The 18,227-nt window shown below is 37.5% G+C and overlaps 2 protein-coding genes across 5 annotated transcripts in view; both read right to left on the bottom strand.

The window, feature by feature from the left end:
* The window catches only part of ankef1a (ankyrin repeat and EF-hand domain containing 1a), a 37,687-nt gene extending 36,398 nt beyond the window's left edge, over positions 1-1,289 (bottom strand). The window contains exon 1 of one of the 2 annotated variants that reach the window (XM_062033935.1): positions 1,068-1,289. The gene's annotated coding sequence lies outside the window, so the exon portion shown is untranslated. Of the gene's footprint in view, positions 1-760; positions 787-1,067 lie in introns of those variants that run through there. The other variant, XM_062033936.1, reaches the window with a different exon arrangement.
* Positions 1,290-7,228: 5,939 nt separating this feature from the next.
* The window catches only part of emilin1a (elastin microfibril interfacer 1a), a 175,910-nt gene continuing 164,911 nt past the window's right edge, over positions 7,229-18,227 (bottom strand). For all 3 annotated transcript variants that reach the window (XM_062034675.1, XM_062034673.1, XM_062034674.1), the window contains 5 exons: positions 17,229-17,643; positions 16,893-17,018; positions 13,689-13,706; positions 13,479-13,613; positions 7,229-10,328 (listed from right to left, as the gene is read on the bottom strand). In XM_062034675.1, coding sequence (XP_061890659.1) covers positions 10,009-10,328; positions 13,479-13,613; positions 13,689-13,706; positions 16,893-17,018; positions 17,229-17,643 — 1,014 coding nt within the window. In that variant the 3' untranslated portion in view covers positions 7,229-10,008. The remainder of the gene's footprint in view (positions 10,329-13,478; positions 13,614-13,688; positions 13,707-16,892; positions 17,019-17,228; positions 17,644-18,227) is intronic.

Below are 18,227 nucleotides of genomic sequence, written 5' to 3'. Positions count from 1 at the left end.
CCATTTCCCGTTCTCGACTCTCATTTTCAAGAGGATATAGTATCCGAGGTGGTTTAAAATACAAATCCGTGATCCACAATAGAAAAAGGAGAAAGTGTGGAATCCAATGAACTCTTGTATTTAAGTTACGGTCAGAGCGAAAAAAAGATACGTCCTGCACTGCACTCTAGTCCTTCACTCTCATGTTCCTCATCCACAAATCTTTCATCCTCGCTCAAATTAATGGGGTAATCGTCGCTTTCTCGGTCCGAATCGCTCTCGCTGCTGGTGTAAACAATGGGGAAATGTGAGGAGCCTTTCAGCCTGTGACGTCACGCTACTTCCGGTACAGGCAGGGCTTTTTTATCAGCGACCAAAAGTTGCGAACTTTATCGTCGATGTTCTCTACTAAATCCTTTCAGCAAAAATATGGCAATTTCGCGAAATGATGAAGTATGACACATAGAATGGATCTGCTGTCCCCGTTTAAATAAAACAATTTAATTTCATTAGGCCTTTAAGTCATGTCCCGAACTATAAAAGTTGGGTGTTGTCCGCAAATAATACACATTTCAATAACTTTGATACCTCACATATATCATTAATATATAAAATAAACTATTTTGGTCCCAAAACCAATCCTTGTGGAATTCCACATTCAATCCTCATTTGTTTAGATGTATTACCCATACATTGTGCATTATCTCAAACTAATTTGTCATTCTAAAGATTTATATATGTTTATAAGATGTGTAATTCACATTTGAAATGGCGTGCTTACTTGTTAAACCTGCATTTTGTTTTCGGTGTTATTAGCTGCTGGGTGGCGGGTGAGACGCAAACTACGGTTACATAACAAGGTGACGTCATCTTCAACAGCCTCTTTAACGCCGCTGTAATTAACAGCGCTGGCGTGACGTCATCACCGCCAGACCGAAGCGAAATCTGGGGCAAATGTCTCGTACCGAATTCAAATCTATTCTACACTAGTTTGTAGTCAATACCAGTCGACTAATGAACTTGTTGTCAAAGTGTTTAAACTGAAGTTTTAAAGGTAAGTGTCAAATCACGACCATGCACGCACTCACCGATGTATGCTAGCCGGCTGTTGACTTCCGGAATATTCCTCAAGGTGCTCAACTTCTTTGCTTGTTTATCCGGTAAAAAATATACATGTCGTTGTCCGTTAGAGATAAATATATCTCTGAATCGTTCGAGTACTATTTCAGAGTGCCATTTGACTTAGTGTCCGCCGGACTAAAGTGAGCTCCATGGCAACCGAACGCGGCAAATCCCGGCGGTGTGCGGTGGTGCCTTCAGGGGTTTGGCGTTAAACGGGATAATTAAAAATTTCCACATATGTATATTCGTTCCAAATTAATTTGGGGCAAAACATCATGTCAAAATGTTATATGAGTTGAGAAAAAAAACATCCGGGTAAAACTCAACACGAAAGGGAACGTTTTTAAAAAGGAAAACGAGCACCAATGCACACGCCGTACAACACTTTCCAATGACACGTAAACGCCACCTTAAAAGTGTACTTCTATGGTGAGGGAAGTTTACTTTTCTAAATGAAGGCACTTTTATACTGTAACTAAAAAGGAAATTAAAAAGATGATATAAGTGAACTGTGTACAGTAATAAGTCTTCAAACATCTTCTTGCATAATCAAGCAATTTAGGTGGAACTTGAAACAATTAAATCAACTTACCTGCTTTTTATTTGCATGACTTTAATATGTTTATATATATCTATATATACATATTAAATACATACAGTTCATGGCTTGACTGTAATCACCAGTCTGTCTGTACTTTGGCCATAAGATGGCAGTGTAGAGTAAGAAATGTCAATTGAATTATTTAATTTAACCTCCAATTTCATCTTTTGGGAAATAAAATATATATAATAATGTAAGTACTGAAAACAATGTCCAATGTGCTCTGTGATGAACATGAGGGATACGTATAAGTCATTTTTCCATAGAAAATATACAAGATGGATGATGAAGAGGCACTTGCATAAACTATTTTTTTTGCAGTATCATTTATAATATGACTGGCATGAAATGTATAAAATGCTCAACCCGTTGAAATTCCATGTTTTAATCCACTGCCTTAAATTGTTTTATACCAGGGGTGTCAAACATACGGCCCAAGGGCCGGATCAGGTCCGCGAACAGGTTTTATCCGGCCCGCGGGATGAGTTTGCCAAGTATAAAAATGAGCCAAAATTTTTTGAATGGAAGAAACTGCTGTTCTAAATGTGTCCACTAGATGTCGCAATAGCAATTCTTTGTATCTTTGTAGATTATTCTATATATGTAAGAAAAATAAACCACATGTTAATGTACCAGTCGAGGAAAATGAGCAAACTGCATAAATACCATCCTGTAATTTGATTTTAATAAAAAAAAAAATTATCTTGATAGATTGAAAATTAACACCAATGAGTTGACTGATTAAAATTATCACATCATTTATTCAGAAAGTATAAATAACGACAAATAAAGGTAGAATAATATTAACCGCAACATGTAAGTGTAAAAAAAAAACTACATTATGATTAACACATTTTCAGAATGTGCTTGTTGTATTTGTAAACAAAGAAAACAATCTGAAGTTGTCTTTATTTTTAAGTTATCGTGCCATGCTTTTTCGATTTTTTTCCATGTGGCCCCCCGATCTAAAATGAGTTTGACACCCCTTTTTTATACTATTTATTAAGTATTCTTTGTTTTCGGAAAGAAGGTATTGTTTGTCTTATCTAAATAGCGCAAAATATGATAAAGTAAATAATTATTTAATATTACATTGTAACATTACATAAACAAAACTTCTGACAAAAAAATGTGGCATAAGTTTTTTATTTTTATGAATTTCATTATTTATTATTCATTTAATCATAGATTAAATATGATTTAATGTATACTTATTAAATGTGACATAATCTAAAATAATACAACCATATATTATTCATAATATTTAAATTGAATACATGTTAATTAGGGCTGTCAATGATTAAAATGTTTAATCGCGATAATTGAATTTTGCATATTTGAAATAAAATTTAAAAATATATATATACATCAATTAGTCACGATTAATCACAGATGTTTTTTATTTTTAATAAGTGCTCCTGAGACAAATATGATGTTATCAACATGGGACTGGACAATTTGTTTGCTTTATGCAAAAGTTTGTTTATTAAACATTATGCTTTTTGAAACAGCTCCACACAAAATGGACACAACTCTTTTAGACACACAAACACACACACACACACACACACACGTTAAACGCGTGTAAAAAATAAAAATAAAATACAAAATAGTGCCATCAAAAGAAATTAGTGTGAACTTTTTAATATGGCGGTAACTTTGACAGCCTTTATATTAATATGCTTTACTAAATAGACAGTATTATAATATATAAGGGGTGGTTTGGTTGGAAAGCCTTAAAAGTGCACCTGTGTACAACACCTGTCTGTATTTGAGGCACACAATAAAACACGTCGAGTACAATGTACCTTGCAAGGTGAAGTGGTCGCTCATAAAAATCTTATATGTTGAAAAATATTTACATTCATTCAAGAGTGTACAATTGAAACTATGTCGCCAACATTAAAGTGTTGATTGGAATTAATTTATAGTGCGCATAAAAATACATGTCAGCTTATTCCTGCTGGAAATCTGAAGACTTTTCGACAATATTTGCATGATTAACATACTGCACTTTACATCCAGGCATATCTTTGGGAGACTTCCCTTGAAGTCAGACTTAAAAATAATGAAAACAAAAACTTAAAATCATGTGATCCTGCAACAACTTGTTAAAGTTTTCAACAGAAGACAGAAACAATTGTCATCTTTCGTTGGGCCTTCCTCCATGTTTCCTCCTGTGGTCGCCTTTTTACGACCTGAGGATGACTTTTGCTTTTCCGGCACACAATTGTGCTCCAGACTACATCTTAATCACTCATTCCCTCATTTTTCTTCAGTTGGCTTCCTGCTTGCGGTTTCTGGGAATTTACTCGTGGTCAAAATATGAAAATAAATACTTAGTCATTAGTAAGGCCATCTTCCACTACTGGTTTCACAGTTGAAGTGGTGCCTTACATTTTGCCCAAAGTCAACAATTAGTCCAAATCTATGGCGTTTTTTCTTTTAAAGAGGGAAATAAACAGATTGTGATTTGTATTAAGTACAGTTCACTGACCAGGGCTGAGCATCAAGCATTGATGAGAACCAGGACATCTGGAATCCTTCTTCTTTTTTGGTTTCCATTCAGTTTCAATGCCAGACCACAAGAAATACATGTTGCCAACGTAGGAGAAGAAATAGCCGTCGCCAACAAAGAAGCAGAAATAGCAGTCGTCAACAAAGAAAAATAAATATCCGTCGCCAGCAAAGAAGCAGAAATAGCTGTCACCAACGTAGAAGAAGAAATAGCCGTCGCCAACGTAGAAGAAGAAATATCTGTCGCCAACAAGGAACACATATCTGTCGCCAACAAAGAAGAAGAAATAGCTGTTGCCAACAAAGAAGTAGAAATAGCAGTAGCCAACAAAGAAAAATAAATATCTGTCGCCAACAAAGAAGCAGAAATAGCCGTCGCCAACAAAGAAGCAGAAATAGCCGTCGCCAACAAAGAAGCAGAAATAGCCGTCGCCAACAAAGAAGAAGAAATATCTGTCGCCAACAAAGAAGAAGAAATATCTGTCACCAACAAAGAAGAAATATCTGTCACCATTGAAGAAAAAATAGCCATCTCCAACGAAGAAGAATAAATATATTTTGACAACATAGAAGAAAAAATAGCCCTTGCCAACAAAGAAGAAGAAATTGCTGTCGCCAACGTAGACGAAAAAACAGCCGTCGCCAACAAAGAAGAAGAAATATCTTTCGCCAACATTGAAGAAAAAACAGCCATCACCAACAAAGAAGAAGAAAAAATAGCCGTCGCCAATGAAGAAGAATAAATATATTTCGCCAACATAGAAGAAAAAATAGTTCTTGCCAACGAATAAGAAGAAATTGCTGTCGCCAAGATTAGACGAAAAATAGCCGTTGCCAACAAAGAAGAAGAAATATCTTTCGCCAACATTGAAGAAAAAATAGCCCTTGCCAACAAAGAAAAAATATCTGTCGCCATTGAAGAAGAAAAAATAGCCGTCGCCAAGGAAGAAAAAATATCTGTCGCCATTGAAGAAGAAAAAATAGCCGTCGCCAAGGAAGAAGAATAAATATATTTCGCCAACATAGAAGAAAAAATAGCCCTTGCCAACGAAGAAGAAGAAATTGCTGTCGCCAACGTAGACGAAAAAATAGCCGTCACCAACAAAGAAGAAGATATATCTTTCGCTAACATTGAAGAAGAAATAGCCATCGCCAACAAAGAAGAAATATCTGTCGCCATTGAAGAAAAAATAGCCGTCGCCAACGAAGAAGAATAAATATATTTCGCCAACATAAAAGAAAAAATAGCCCTTGCCAACGAATAAGAAGAAATTGCTGTCGCCAACACTAGACGAAAAATAGCCGTTGCCAACAAAGAAGAAGAAATATCTTTCGCAAACATAGGAGAAAGAATAGCCCTTGCTAACGGAGAAGAAGACATTGCTGTCGCCAACATAGAAGAAAAAATAGCCCTTGCCAACGAAGAAGAAGACATTGCTGTCGCCAAAAATAGACGAAAAAATAGCCGTCGCCAACAAAGAAGAAGAAATATCTTTCGCCAACATAGAAGAGAAAATAGCCCTTGCCAATGGAGAAGAAGAAATAGCCGTCGCCAACAAAGAAGCAGAAATAGCCGTTGCCAACAAAGAAGCAGAAATAGCCGTCGCCAACAAAGAAGAAGAAATATCTGTCGCCAACAAAGAAGAAGAAATATCTTTCGCCAACATTGAAGAAGAAATAGCCATCGCCAACAAAGAAGAAGAAATATCTGTCGCCAACAAAGAAGAAGAAATATCTGTCACCAACAAAGAAGAAATATCTGTCGCCAACAAAGAAGAAGAAATATCTGTCACCAACAAAGAAGAAATATCTGTCGCCATAGTTTCAATGCCAGACCACAAGAAATACATGTTGCCAACATAGGAAAAAAAATAGCCGTCGCCAATGAAGAAGAATAAATATATTTTGACAACATAGAAGAAAAAAATAGCCCTTGCCAACGAAGAAGAAGAAATTGCTGTCGCCAACAATAGACGAAAAAATAGCCCTCGCCAACAAAGAAGAATAAATATATTCCGCCAACATAGAAGAAAAAATAGCCCTTGCCAACGAAGAAGAAGAAATTGCTGTCGCCAACGTAGACGAAAAAATAGCCGTCACCAACAAAGAAGAAGATATATCTTTCGCTAACATTGAAGAAGAAATAGCCATTGCCAACAAAGAAGAAATATCTGTCGCCATTGAAGAAAAAATAGCCGTCGCCAACGAAGAAGAATAAATATATTTCGCCAACATAAAAGAAAAAATAGCTCTTGCCAACGAATAAGAAGAAATTGCTGTCGCCAACACTAGACGAAAAATAGCCGTTGCCAACAAAGAAGAAGAAATATCTTTCGCAAACATAGGAGAAAGAATAGCCCTTGCTAACGGAGAAGAAGAAATTGCTGTCGCCAACATAGAAGAAAAAATAGCCCTTGCCAACGAAGAAGAAGACATTGCTGTTGCCAACAATAGACGAAAAAATAGCCGTCGCCAACAAAGAAGAAGAAATATCTTTCGCCAACATTGAGGAAGAAATAGCCATCGCCAACAAAGAAGAAGAAATATCTGTTGCCAACAAAGAAGAAGAAATATCTGTCACCAACAAAGAAGAAATATCTGTCGCCAACAAAGAAGAAGAAATATCTGTCACCAACAAAGAAGAAATATCTGTCGCCATAGTTTCAATGCCAGACCACAAGAAATACATGTTGCCAACATAGGAAAAAAAATAGCCGTCGCCAATGAAGAAGAATAAATATATTTTGACAACATAGAAGAAAAAAATAGCCCTTGCCAACGAAGAAGAAGAAATTGCTGTCGCCAACAATAGACGAAAAAATAGCCCTCGCCAACAAAGAAGAATAAATATATTCCGCCAACATAGAAGAAAAAATAGCCCTTGCCAACGAAGAAGAAAAAATTGCTGTCGCCAACGTAGACGAAAAAATAGCCGTCACCAACAAAGAAGAAGATATATCTTTCGCTAACATTGAAGAAGAAATAGCCATTGCCAACAAAGAAGAAATATCTGTCGCCATTGAAGAAAAAATAGCCGTCGCCAACGAAGAAGAATAAATATATTTCGCCAACATAAAAGAAAAAATAGCTCTTGCCAACGAATAAGAAGAAATTGCTGTCGCCAACACTAGACGAAAAATAGCCGTTGCCAACAAAGAAGAAGAAATATCTTTCGCAAACATAGGAGAAAGAATAGCCCTTGCTAACGGAGAAGAAGAAATTGCTGTCGCCAACATAGAAGAAAAAATAGCCCTTGCCAACGAAGAAGAAGACATTGCTGTTGCCAACAATAGACGAAAAAATAGCCGTCGCCAACAAAGAAGAAGAAATATCTTTCGCCAACATTGAGGAAGAAATAGCCATCGCCAACAAAGAAGAAGAAATATCTGTTGCCAACAAAGAAGAAGAAATATCTGTCACCAACAAAGAAGAAATATCTGTCGCCAACAAAGAAGAAGAAATATCTGTCACCAACAAAGAAGAAATATCTGTCGCCATAGTTTCAATGCCAGACCACAAGAAATACATGTTGCCAACATAGGAAAAAAAATAGCCGTCGCCAATGAAGAAGAATAAATATATTTTGACAACATAGAAGAAAAAAATAGCCCTTGCCAACGAAGAAGAAGAAATTGCTGTCGCCAACAATAGACGAAAAAATAGCCCTCGCCAACAAAGAAGAAGAAATATATTTCGCCAACATAGAAGAAAAAATAGCCCTTGCCAACAAAGAAGAAGAAATTGCTGTCGCCAACGTAGACGAAAAAATAGCCGTCACCAACAAAGAAGAAGATATATCTTTCGCTAACATTGAAGAAGAAATAGCCATCGCCAACAAAGAAGAAATATCTGTCGCCATTGAAGAAAAAATAGCCGTCGCCAACGAAGAAGAATAAATATATTTCGCCAACCTAAAAGAAAAAATAGCCCTTGCCAACGAATAAGAAGAAATTGCTGTCGCCAACACTAGACGAAAAATAGCCGTTGCCAACAAAGAAGAAGAAATATCTTTCGCAAACATAGGAGAAAGAATAGCCCTTGCTAACGGAGAAGAAGAAATTGCTGTCGCCAACATAGAAGAAAAAATAGCCCTTGCCAACGAAGAAGAAGACATTGCTGTCGCCAACAATAGACGAAAAAATAGTCGTCGCCAACAAAGAAGAAGAAATATCTTTCGCCAACATAGAAGAGAAAATAGCCCTTGCCAACGGAGAAGAAGAAATTGCTGTTGCCAATGTAGACGATAAAATAGCCGTCACCAACAAAGAAGAAGAAATATCTTTCGCCAACATTGAGGAAGAAATAGCCATCGCCAACAAAGAAGAAGAAATATCTGTCGCCAACAAAAAAGAAATATCTGTCGCCATTGAAGAAAAAATAGCTGTCGCCAACGAAGAAGAATAAATATATTTCGCCAACATAAAATAAAAAATAGCTCTTGCCAACGAATAAAAAGAAATTGCTGTCGCCAACATTAGACAAAAATAGCCATTGCCAACAAAGAAGAAGAAATATATTTCGCCAACATAGGAGAAAAAATAGCCCTTTCCAACGAAGAAGAAGAAATTGCTGTCGCCAACATAGATGGAAAAATAGCTGTCGCCAACAAAGAAGAAATATCTTTCGCCAACATAGAAGAAAAAATAGCCGTCGCCAACAAAGAATAAATATCTGTCGCAAACGAAAAAGAAGTAATAGCCGTTGCCAACCAAGAAAAAAATATATATATATTTCGCCAACATAAAAGAAAAAATAGCTCTTGCCAATGAAGAAGAAATTGCTGTCGCCAATGTAGACGAAAAATATAACCATCGCCAACAAAAAAGAAGAAATATCTGTCGCAAACGAAGAAGTAATAGCCGTCACCAACCAATAAAAATAAAAATATATGTATATTTTGCCAACATAAAAGAAAAAATAGCCCGTGCCGACGAAGAAGAAGAAATTGCTGTCGCCAACGTAGACGAAAAAATAGCCGTCGCCAACAAAGAAGAATATCTGTCGCAAATGAAGAAGAAGAAATAGCCGTTGCCTACGTAGAAGAAGAAAAAGCTATCACCAACAAAGAAGAATAAATATCTGTCGCAAACATAGAAGAAGAAATAGCCGTAACCAACAAAGAAGAAGAAATATCTGTAGCCTACATAGAAGAAGAAATAGCCGTCGCTAACAAAGTAGAAGAAATATATGTCGCCTCCGCAGAAGAAGAAATCGCTATGGCCTACGTAGAAAAATGTAGTTCACGACAGCTACTACACACAAGAAGCTAATAGTCAACAAGAGGTGTGGTTTGTGACTCAGGAAAACACTGCCTCTAGTGTTTAGGAGGAGAGTTGCGAGTCATGCAGAAGAGTTCTGAACTGATGTAGACTTTGTAAGCGGGGACACGAGCTAAGATCCGTGAGACTATTTGTCTGCACAAAGGAATGTTTGACTACTATTGACAGACTATCCTGCAAACACACCTGCTCAACTTTAACGTCTGACCATTCCACCGCCAGCTTGAATCAGACTCCAACCAATCCATTCGCTCAATCCTTGACTAACTGAAGACAGACTTCATCATTAGAAAAAAATGAGGGGACATGGAAAAAAATAATAATAATAATTTTAACTTCATTCACTACACCTGAGGGCTCTGTTGTCACAAAATAATTCAAGTTTTTGGTAACAACTCCCGACATTTTGAGAGAAAAGTGTTCTCTTAAAGCTGTAAAGCACAAATGAGTGGAATGGAAACGTCAAAGAACTCTGAATTGTCCGTTACATGGAGTCCACGTGCTCTTGGATCAGAAGTTCTCGTACAGCAACGTCCCACTGAAGATGGTCAAAGGTTCCGAGGAGTAAGCCAGCTTGCCAGCGACCAGGTCGATACAGACCGTGTCCCCCGCCTCCATGGGCAGGATGACGTTGAAGACCGCCAGAGCGCCAGGAATGTGTTTGGCTTCCGCCATTGGCTTTTCTAGACCTTCTGGCTGATACCCGGCAGAGTCCACCCGAGCCACACCCGTATTGGACTTGGACAACACCGCCTCGATTTTCATGTTCTTATGGCCGGTCAGGATAGCGCTGAAGAAATACCTTCCTCTGACGGGGGCCGTGAAATAACCTGCAGGATGGAAGACGGAACGTAAGCTGAACTGCTCAATCGGGGGTTAAATTCAACGATAAATCATGCCTTCGTGGCGCATTAGCAGTTTTCAGTGCGGTGGCCATCAAGCAAACAAGGACATGTCCAAATGCTCCAAATAGGGAATTTACATGAAACCAAAAACCAGCAAACATGGAAACTGCTGCCAAGTAAAACTGCTGCGCTCACATAAAATGCTGCAAAGGCAAAAAAAAAAAAGTAAAAGAAACATGCTGGAACTGCCAAAAACACTGAGAGACATGCTAAAAGTTCACGGTACAAAATGAAAGTTAACCAATAAAGGTACAAGTTAGCCAGGCAGGCAGAATGTGTTAGCCAAAATAATCATCAAAGCAGCAAAGTCAACCAGGCTCGCAGAAAGTTAGCCAGGTTACCAAAAGATTTCTCAGGCTAGCAGGAAGGTAGCCAGGTTTGCAAGACGTTAGCCAGGGTAGCAGAATGTTAGCTAAACCAACCAGCAAAGCAGCAAGTCAAGCAGGCTAGCAGGATTTCATCCAGGCCAGCAGAAAGTTTGCAGGAATTTAGCCAGGTTACCGGCAAGTTTAGCAGGAAGTTTCCCAGGTGAGCACGACGTTAGCCAGGCTAGCAAAACGTTTGCAATCCTAGCCAGGCTAGAGGGAAGTTAGCCAGACTGGCAAGAGGTTAGCAAGCCAAACCATGCTAGCAGGAAGCTAGCCATGCAGTTAGCCAGGGTAGATGATGAGAAAAACAGTAAATAGTATGAATGATGAGAAAAACAGTAAATAGTATGAACGATGACAAAACAGAATATATAGTATGAATGATGACAAAAACAGAGTAACTAGTATGAATGATGAGAAAAACAGAGTAACTAGTATGAATGATGAGAAAAACAGTAAATAGTATGAAAGATGAGAAAAACAGTAAATAGTATGAATGATGAGAAAAACAGTAAATAGTATGAAATATGACAAAACAGAGTATATAGTATGAATGATGACAAAAACAGAGTAAATAGTATGAATGATGAGGAAAAACAGTAAATAGTATGAAAGATGAGAAAAACAGTAAATAGTATGAAAGATGACAAAACGGTATATAGTATGAATGATGACAAAAACAGTAAATAATATGAAAGATGACAAAAAACTAAATAGTATGAAAGATGACAAAACAGAGTATATAGTATGAATGATGACAATAACAGTATATAGTATGAATGATGAGAAAAAGAGTAAATAGTATAAAAGATTACAAAAACAGCGTACTTTGTATAAAAGATGACAAAAACAGAGAACATAGTATGAATGATGACAAAAACAGAGTAAATAGTATGAATGATGACAAAAACAGTAAATAGTATGAAATATGACAAAAACAGAGTAAATAGTATGAAAGATGACAAAAACAGAGTAAATAGTATGAATGATGACAAAAACAGAGTAAATAGTATGAAAGATGACACAAACAGTAAATAGTATGAAATATGACAAAAACAGAGTAAATAGTATGAATGATGACAAAAACAGAGTAAATAGTATGAAAGATGACAAAAACAGAGTAAATAGTATGAAAGATGAGAAAAACAGTAAATAGTATGAATGATGAGAAAAACAGAGTAAATAGTATGAATGATGAGAAAAACAGTAAATAGTATTAATGATGAGAAAAACCGAGTAAATTGTATGAATGATGAGAAAAACAGAGTAAATAGTATGAAAGATGACAAAAACAGAGTAAATAGTATGAATGATGACAAAAACAGTAAATAGTATGAAAGATGACAAAAACAGAGTAAATAGTATGAAAGATGACAAAAACAGTAATTAGTATGAAGGATGACAAAAACAGAGTAAATAGTATGAAAGATGACAAAAACAGAGTAAATAGTATGAAAGATGACAAAAACAGAGTAAATAGTATGAATGATGAGAAAAACAGTAAATAGTATGAATGATGAGAAAAATAGACTAAATAGTATGAAAGATGACAAAAACAGTAAATAGTAGGAATGATGAGAAAAACAGAGTAAATAGTATGAATGATGACACAAATAGAATAAATAGTATGAATGATGAGAAAAACAGTAAATAGTATGAATGATGACAAAAACAGAGTAAATAGTATGAATGATGAGAAAAACAGAGTAAATAGTATGAATGATGACACAAATAGAATAAATAGTATGAATGATGACAAAAACAGTAAATAGTATGAATGATGACAAAAACAAAGTAATAGAATGAATGATGAGAAAAACAGAGTAAATAGTATGAAAGATGACAAAAACATAGTAAATAGTATGAGAAAAACAGAGTAAATATTATGAAAGATGACAAAAACAGTAAATAGTATGAAATATGACAAAAACAGTAAATAGTATGAATAATGACAAAAACAAAGTAATAGAATGAATGATGACAAAAACTGAGTAAATAGTATGAAATATGACAAAAACAGAGTAAATAGTATGAAATATGACAAAAACTGAGTAAATAGTAAGAATGATGACAAAAACAGAGTAAATAGTATGAAAGATGACAAAAACATAGTAAATAGTATGAATGATGAGAAAAACAGAGTAAATGTTATGAAAGATGAGAAAAACAGTAAATAGTATGAATGATGAGAAAAACAGAGTAACTAGTATGGATGAGAAAAACAGTGAATAGTAAGAAAGATGAGAAAAATAGAGTAACTAGTATGAATGATGAGAAAAACAGAGTAACTAGTATGAATGATGAGTAAAACAGTAAATAGTATGAATGATGAGAAAAACAGAGTAAATAGTATGAAAGATGAGAAAAACAGAGTAAATAGTATGAAAGATGACCAAAACAAAGTAATAGTATGAACGATGACAAAAACAGAGTAAATAGAATGAATGATGAGAAAAACAGAGTAAATAGTACGAAAGATGACAAAAACAGAGTAAATAGTATGAAAGATGAGAAAAACAGAGTAACTAGTATGAATGATGAGAAAAACAGAGTGAATAGTAAGAAAGATGAGAAAAACAGAGTAACTAGTATGAAAGATGAGAAAAAGAGTAAATAATATGAATGATGAGAAAAACAGAGTAAATAGTATGAAAGATGAGAAAAACAGTAAATAGTATGAAAGATGACAAAAGGTCGTAGTGGTCACCTGTTTTGGGGTCATAGACGTTGTTTTCATTGACAAAGACTTGGTTGAACACAATAGTTCCCGCTCCTCTCATTGGTCGAGTCAGTGCGGCGGAGAAGGAGAGGCGGGGCACGTGGGCGTCTGACCCTGCAAAACCTGATTGGAGACAGGAAGTACTTTCAACAAAGTAATGGGAACTTTCATGGTGATTTCCCAAGAACTACAACGTACCTTGTTCACCTCTCAGGCCTCACAAGTCACATGGAAGACAGAAACAAGGAGTCACTTCATCTCATTTTCATATATTGTATCATCACTTCTTGGAAGTAATCATACGGTCAACTAGTGCATCCACAAACATTGTTTTCATGACAGATCATTTGGTTTATGTTGACATGTAAATGGTCTCTATTTATATAGCGCTTTATTATACCTGGAATAATACCGAAAGTACTACATTATATATCATGTCTTATATTGTTAACATTGTTATCACTAACTACTGTCTGGTTACACATCCCAAAATATTAGCTACACATCACTAAATATTAGTTACACGTCGCTAATGATTAGCTACACATCGCTAAATATTAGTTACACACAGTGTTGGGACTAACACGTTACAAAGTAACGGTAAATAGTAATCTAACGCGTTATTTTTTATATTCAGTAACTCAGTTACTGTTACTACATGATGCGTTACTGCGTTATTTTACGTTATTTTTTATGTAGTATCGGCTAGAAACTGAGAAGATCTGAGTGTGTTTTATTGGAGCGCTGCGGAAGAGGCGACAAGGAAGAGGCGCGCTGTGTGTGTGTGTGTGTGTGTGTGTGTGTGTGTGTGTGTGTGTGTGTGTGTGTGTGTGTGTGTGTGTGTGTGTGTGTGTGTGTGTGTGTGCGTGCGTGTGTGCGTGTGTGTGTGTGTGTTTACTAACAAGACATGGCGAAGCCCGAAGCCGAGTTTCTTAACATGGAGATATTCTCACTACTTTTCTTTTGTTGACCACAAAGAAAAGAACATTTTAGTTAAATGTAAGTTGTGTCTGGGATCAAAGATCCTATCCTAGCAATTAAAATCTGCTGAAACAGCTACAAAAGTAACATGCTTCGACGAAGCCAGTAAAGAGAGACACACTTCACCTCCTAAGCAACAGCGGCTGCGGCACACAAAAAAAAATATATAAGTAACTAAATAGTTACTTTTCACAGTAACGCATTACTTTTTGGTGTAAGTAACTGAGTTACTTTTGAAATAAAGTAACTAGTAACTAACTAGCTACTGGTTTTCAGTAACTAACCCAACACTGGTTACACATAGCTAAATATTAGTTACACATCACTCAATATCAGTAAGACATCACTAAATATTGGTTACACATCGCAAAATATTGGTTACACATCGCTAAATATTAGTTACACATCGCTAATTATTGGTTACACATCGCTAAATATTAGTTACACATTGCAAAATATTGGTTACACATCGCTAAATATTAGTTACACATCGCTAAATATTGGTTACACATCGCTAAATATTAGTTACACATCGCTAAATATTGGTTACACATCGCTAAATATTGGTTACACATAGCTAAATATTAGTAAAATAGAAGAAATTGTGTGTTTATTTGAGAACATTTAGATGTAACTGGCTGTCCAGTTTTGCACAAGTAATCACTCTGCAGGACTTTTTGTATCGCACATGATATTACACACAAGTAAACACTCTGCAGGACTGCATGTGTTGCACATGATATCACACACAAGTAAACACTGTGCAGAACTACTTGTGTCACACTTGATATTGCACACAAGTAAACACTCTGCAGGACTGCTTGTGTCGCACATGATATCGCACACAAGGAAAGACGCTGAATGACTGTTTGTGTCGCACATTATATCACACACAAGTAAACACTCTCTGCAGGACTGCTTATATCGCACATGATATCACACACAAGTAAACACTGTAGAACTGATTGTGTCACACATGATATTGCACACAAGTAAACACTCTGTAGGACTGCTTGTGTCGCACATGATATCGCACACAAGGAAAGACGCTGAAGGACTGTTTGTGTCGCACATTATATCGCACACAAGTAAACACTCTGCAGGACTGTTTGTATTGCACATGATATCACACACAAGTAAACACTGTGCAGGACTGCTTGTATCGCACATGATATCACACACAAGTAAACACTGCAGGACTGCTTGTGTGGCACATGATATCGCACACAAGTAAACATGCTGCAGGACTGCTTGTGTTGCACATGATATCACACACAAGTACACACGGTGCAGGACTGCTTGTATCGCACATGATATTACACACAAGTAAACACTCTGCAGGACTGCTTGTGTCGCACATGATATCACACACAAGTAAACACTCTGCAGAACTGCTTGTGTCACATGATATTGCACACAAGTAAACACTCTGCAGGACTGCTTGTATCGCACGTGATATCGCACACAAGGAAAAACGCTGAAGGATTGCTTGTGTCACACATGATATCGCACACAAGTCAACACTCCGCAGGACTGCTTGTGTCGCACATGATATCGCACACAAGTAAACGCGATGCAGGCCTGCTTGTATAGCACATGATATCGCACACAAGTAAACACTCTGCAGGACTGCTTGTATCGCACATGATATCACACACAAGTAAACACTGCAGGACTGCTTGTGTGGCACATGATATCGCACACAAGTAAACACGCTGCAGGACTGCTTGTGTTGCACATGATATCACACACAAGTACACACGGTGCAGGACTGCTTGTATCGCACACAAGTAAACACGCTGCAGGACCGCTTGTATCGCACATGATATCACACACAAGGAAGCACGCCGCAGGACTGCTTGTGTGGCACATGATATCGCACACAAGTAAACACGCTGCAGGACTGCTTGTGTGGCACATGATATCGCACACAAGTAAACACGCTGCAGGGCTGCTTGTGTTGCACATGATATCACACACGGTGCAGGACTGCTTGTATCGCACACAAGTAAACACGCTGCAGGACCGCTTGTATCGCACATGATATCACTCACAAGGAAGCACGCCGCAAGACTGCTTGTTTCACACTTGATATCACAAGCAAAAACACTGCAGGACTGCCTGTGTCGCACATGATATCACACGCTTTACATGCAAGCACATATCAAATACTTGTTTGTTTTTTTTAGCTGATATCAGACTGATACCAGAATCAGAACCAGCATCTTTAACACACAAGGAATTTGTTCCATGTAAGAAATAAAGAATAAGGAAATATCAATATTGGATCGGGACTCCCCTACAAGCAATGGTTATGTCGCTTATGTCAACAACCACTTCTGTCGACGTCAGTCGGCCAGTCCGAGGGGCGTGGACATAAACGCCTTCTACCTGATGGAGTGATGACATCATTTGTCTTACCTGGTGGTCCAGCCGGTCCTTGTTTGCCCATTTCACCCGGGGGTCCCACCCTTCCTTGGGGTCCCGCAGCTCCCTGAGCTCCAGGCGCTCCTCGCTCTCCTCTGGGACCAGCCAGACCAGGTGGGCCTGGAGAAAAGGAGCATTTCTTTGACTTTAAGACAGCCGATCTTAACTCTGCAGTGACTCTGACTCATGTTTGCTGAAACTCTTCTTTCAAACTAGCCTTTTTTAAGTCAATGTTTGACAAGCCAGATTCTTTGATCAGTTTTTCCCCGACCCTGCCTCCCATTGACCCGGCTCTCTATCTCGGCACCTTACGCCCTCTTGAAGTCTTACCCGTGAAATCCTGTTCTGTGAACTCATAGAACTCCTTCTTCAAGTCCAGCAGAGACGAGTTCAGCCTGTGTATGTTCCCATAGACTTTTTCCAGCTGGACATTCTGGATATTATCGATAAGACCTCCTTGAGACGTGACTGTCACGTTGAGTCTGTTGACGCAGTTCCACAAAGCCGACACGTGTTGGTTCAGGCCCTCCTTAATCGTCTGCAGGCTGTCTGAAAAAGAGTCAAAGCGTCTGCAAACTCCTTCCAGCTTGGTGAGTCGTCCCTCCAAGCCGTCGCTGGCTCGCCGACACTCGCCGACTTCCGTCACAAAGTTACTCCTGATCACTTCTATGTCTTTGCCAAGACTGTCCAATCGAACGCTGGAGTCGTCAATGTGGTCCCACAGGTCCTTCTTCAAAATGTCCACCTTGAACAGAACGCAGACATGTCAGAATGTTTGTCCTTGGATGTTCTCACTCCTACAGGTCATTGTATTCTCAGGGCATTCAATCGATCGCAACTGGACTTTGTCAGTTCATGCTCATAGACTTAGATTGGTCAGATATAGTCCTAGTCCAATCTAAATCTATGTTTAAATCTATCAGTTCATGCTCATAGACTTGGATTGGTCAGATATACTCTTAGTCCAATATAAATCTATGCTCATAGACTTGGATTGGTCATATCTAGTCTTAGACCAACCTAAGTCTATGTTCAAGTCTGTCAGTTCATGCTCATAAACTTAGATTGGTCACATATAGTTTTAGTCCAATCTAAGTCTATGTTTAAGTCTATCAGTTCATGGGCATAGTATTGGATTGGTCAGATCTAGACTGAGTCCAATTTAAGTCTATCAATTCATGCTCCTCGACTCAGATATAGTCTTAGTCCAATATAGTCTATCAGTAAATGTGCATAGACTTAAATCGGTTAGATCGAGTCTTAGACCAATCTAAGTCTATGTTTAAGTCACTGACTTCATGCTCATAAATTTAGATTGGTCAGATCTTC

This window comes from Entelurus aequoreus, linkage group LG23 (genome assembly GCF_033978785.1).
Source record: "Entelurus aequoreus isolate RoL-2023_Sb linkage group LG23, RoL_Eaeq_v1.1, whole genome shotgun sequence".
In the NCBI taxonomy this organism is placed as follows: domain Eukaryota; kingdom Metazoa; phylum Chordata; class Actinopteri; order Syngnathiformes; family Syngnathidae; genus Entelurus; species Entelurus aequoreus.
This window is presented reverse-complemented; position numbering and strand designations above follow the sequence as displayed.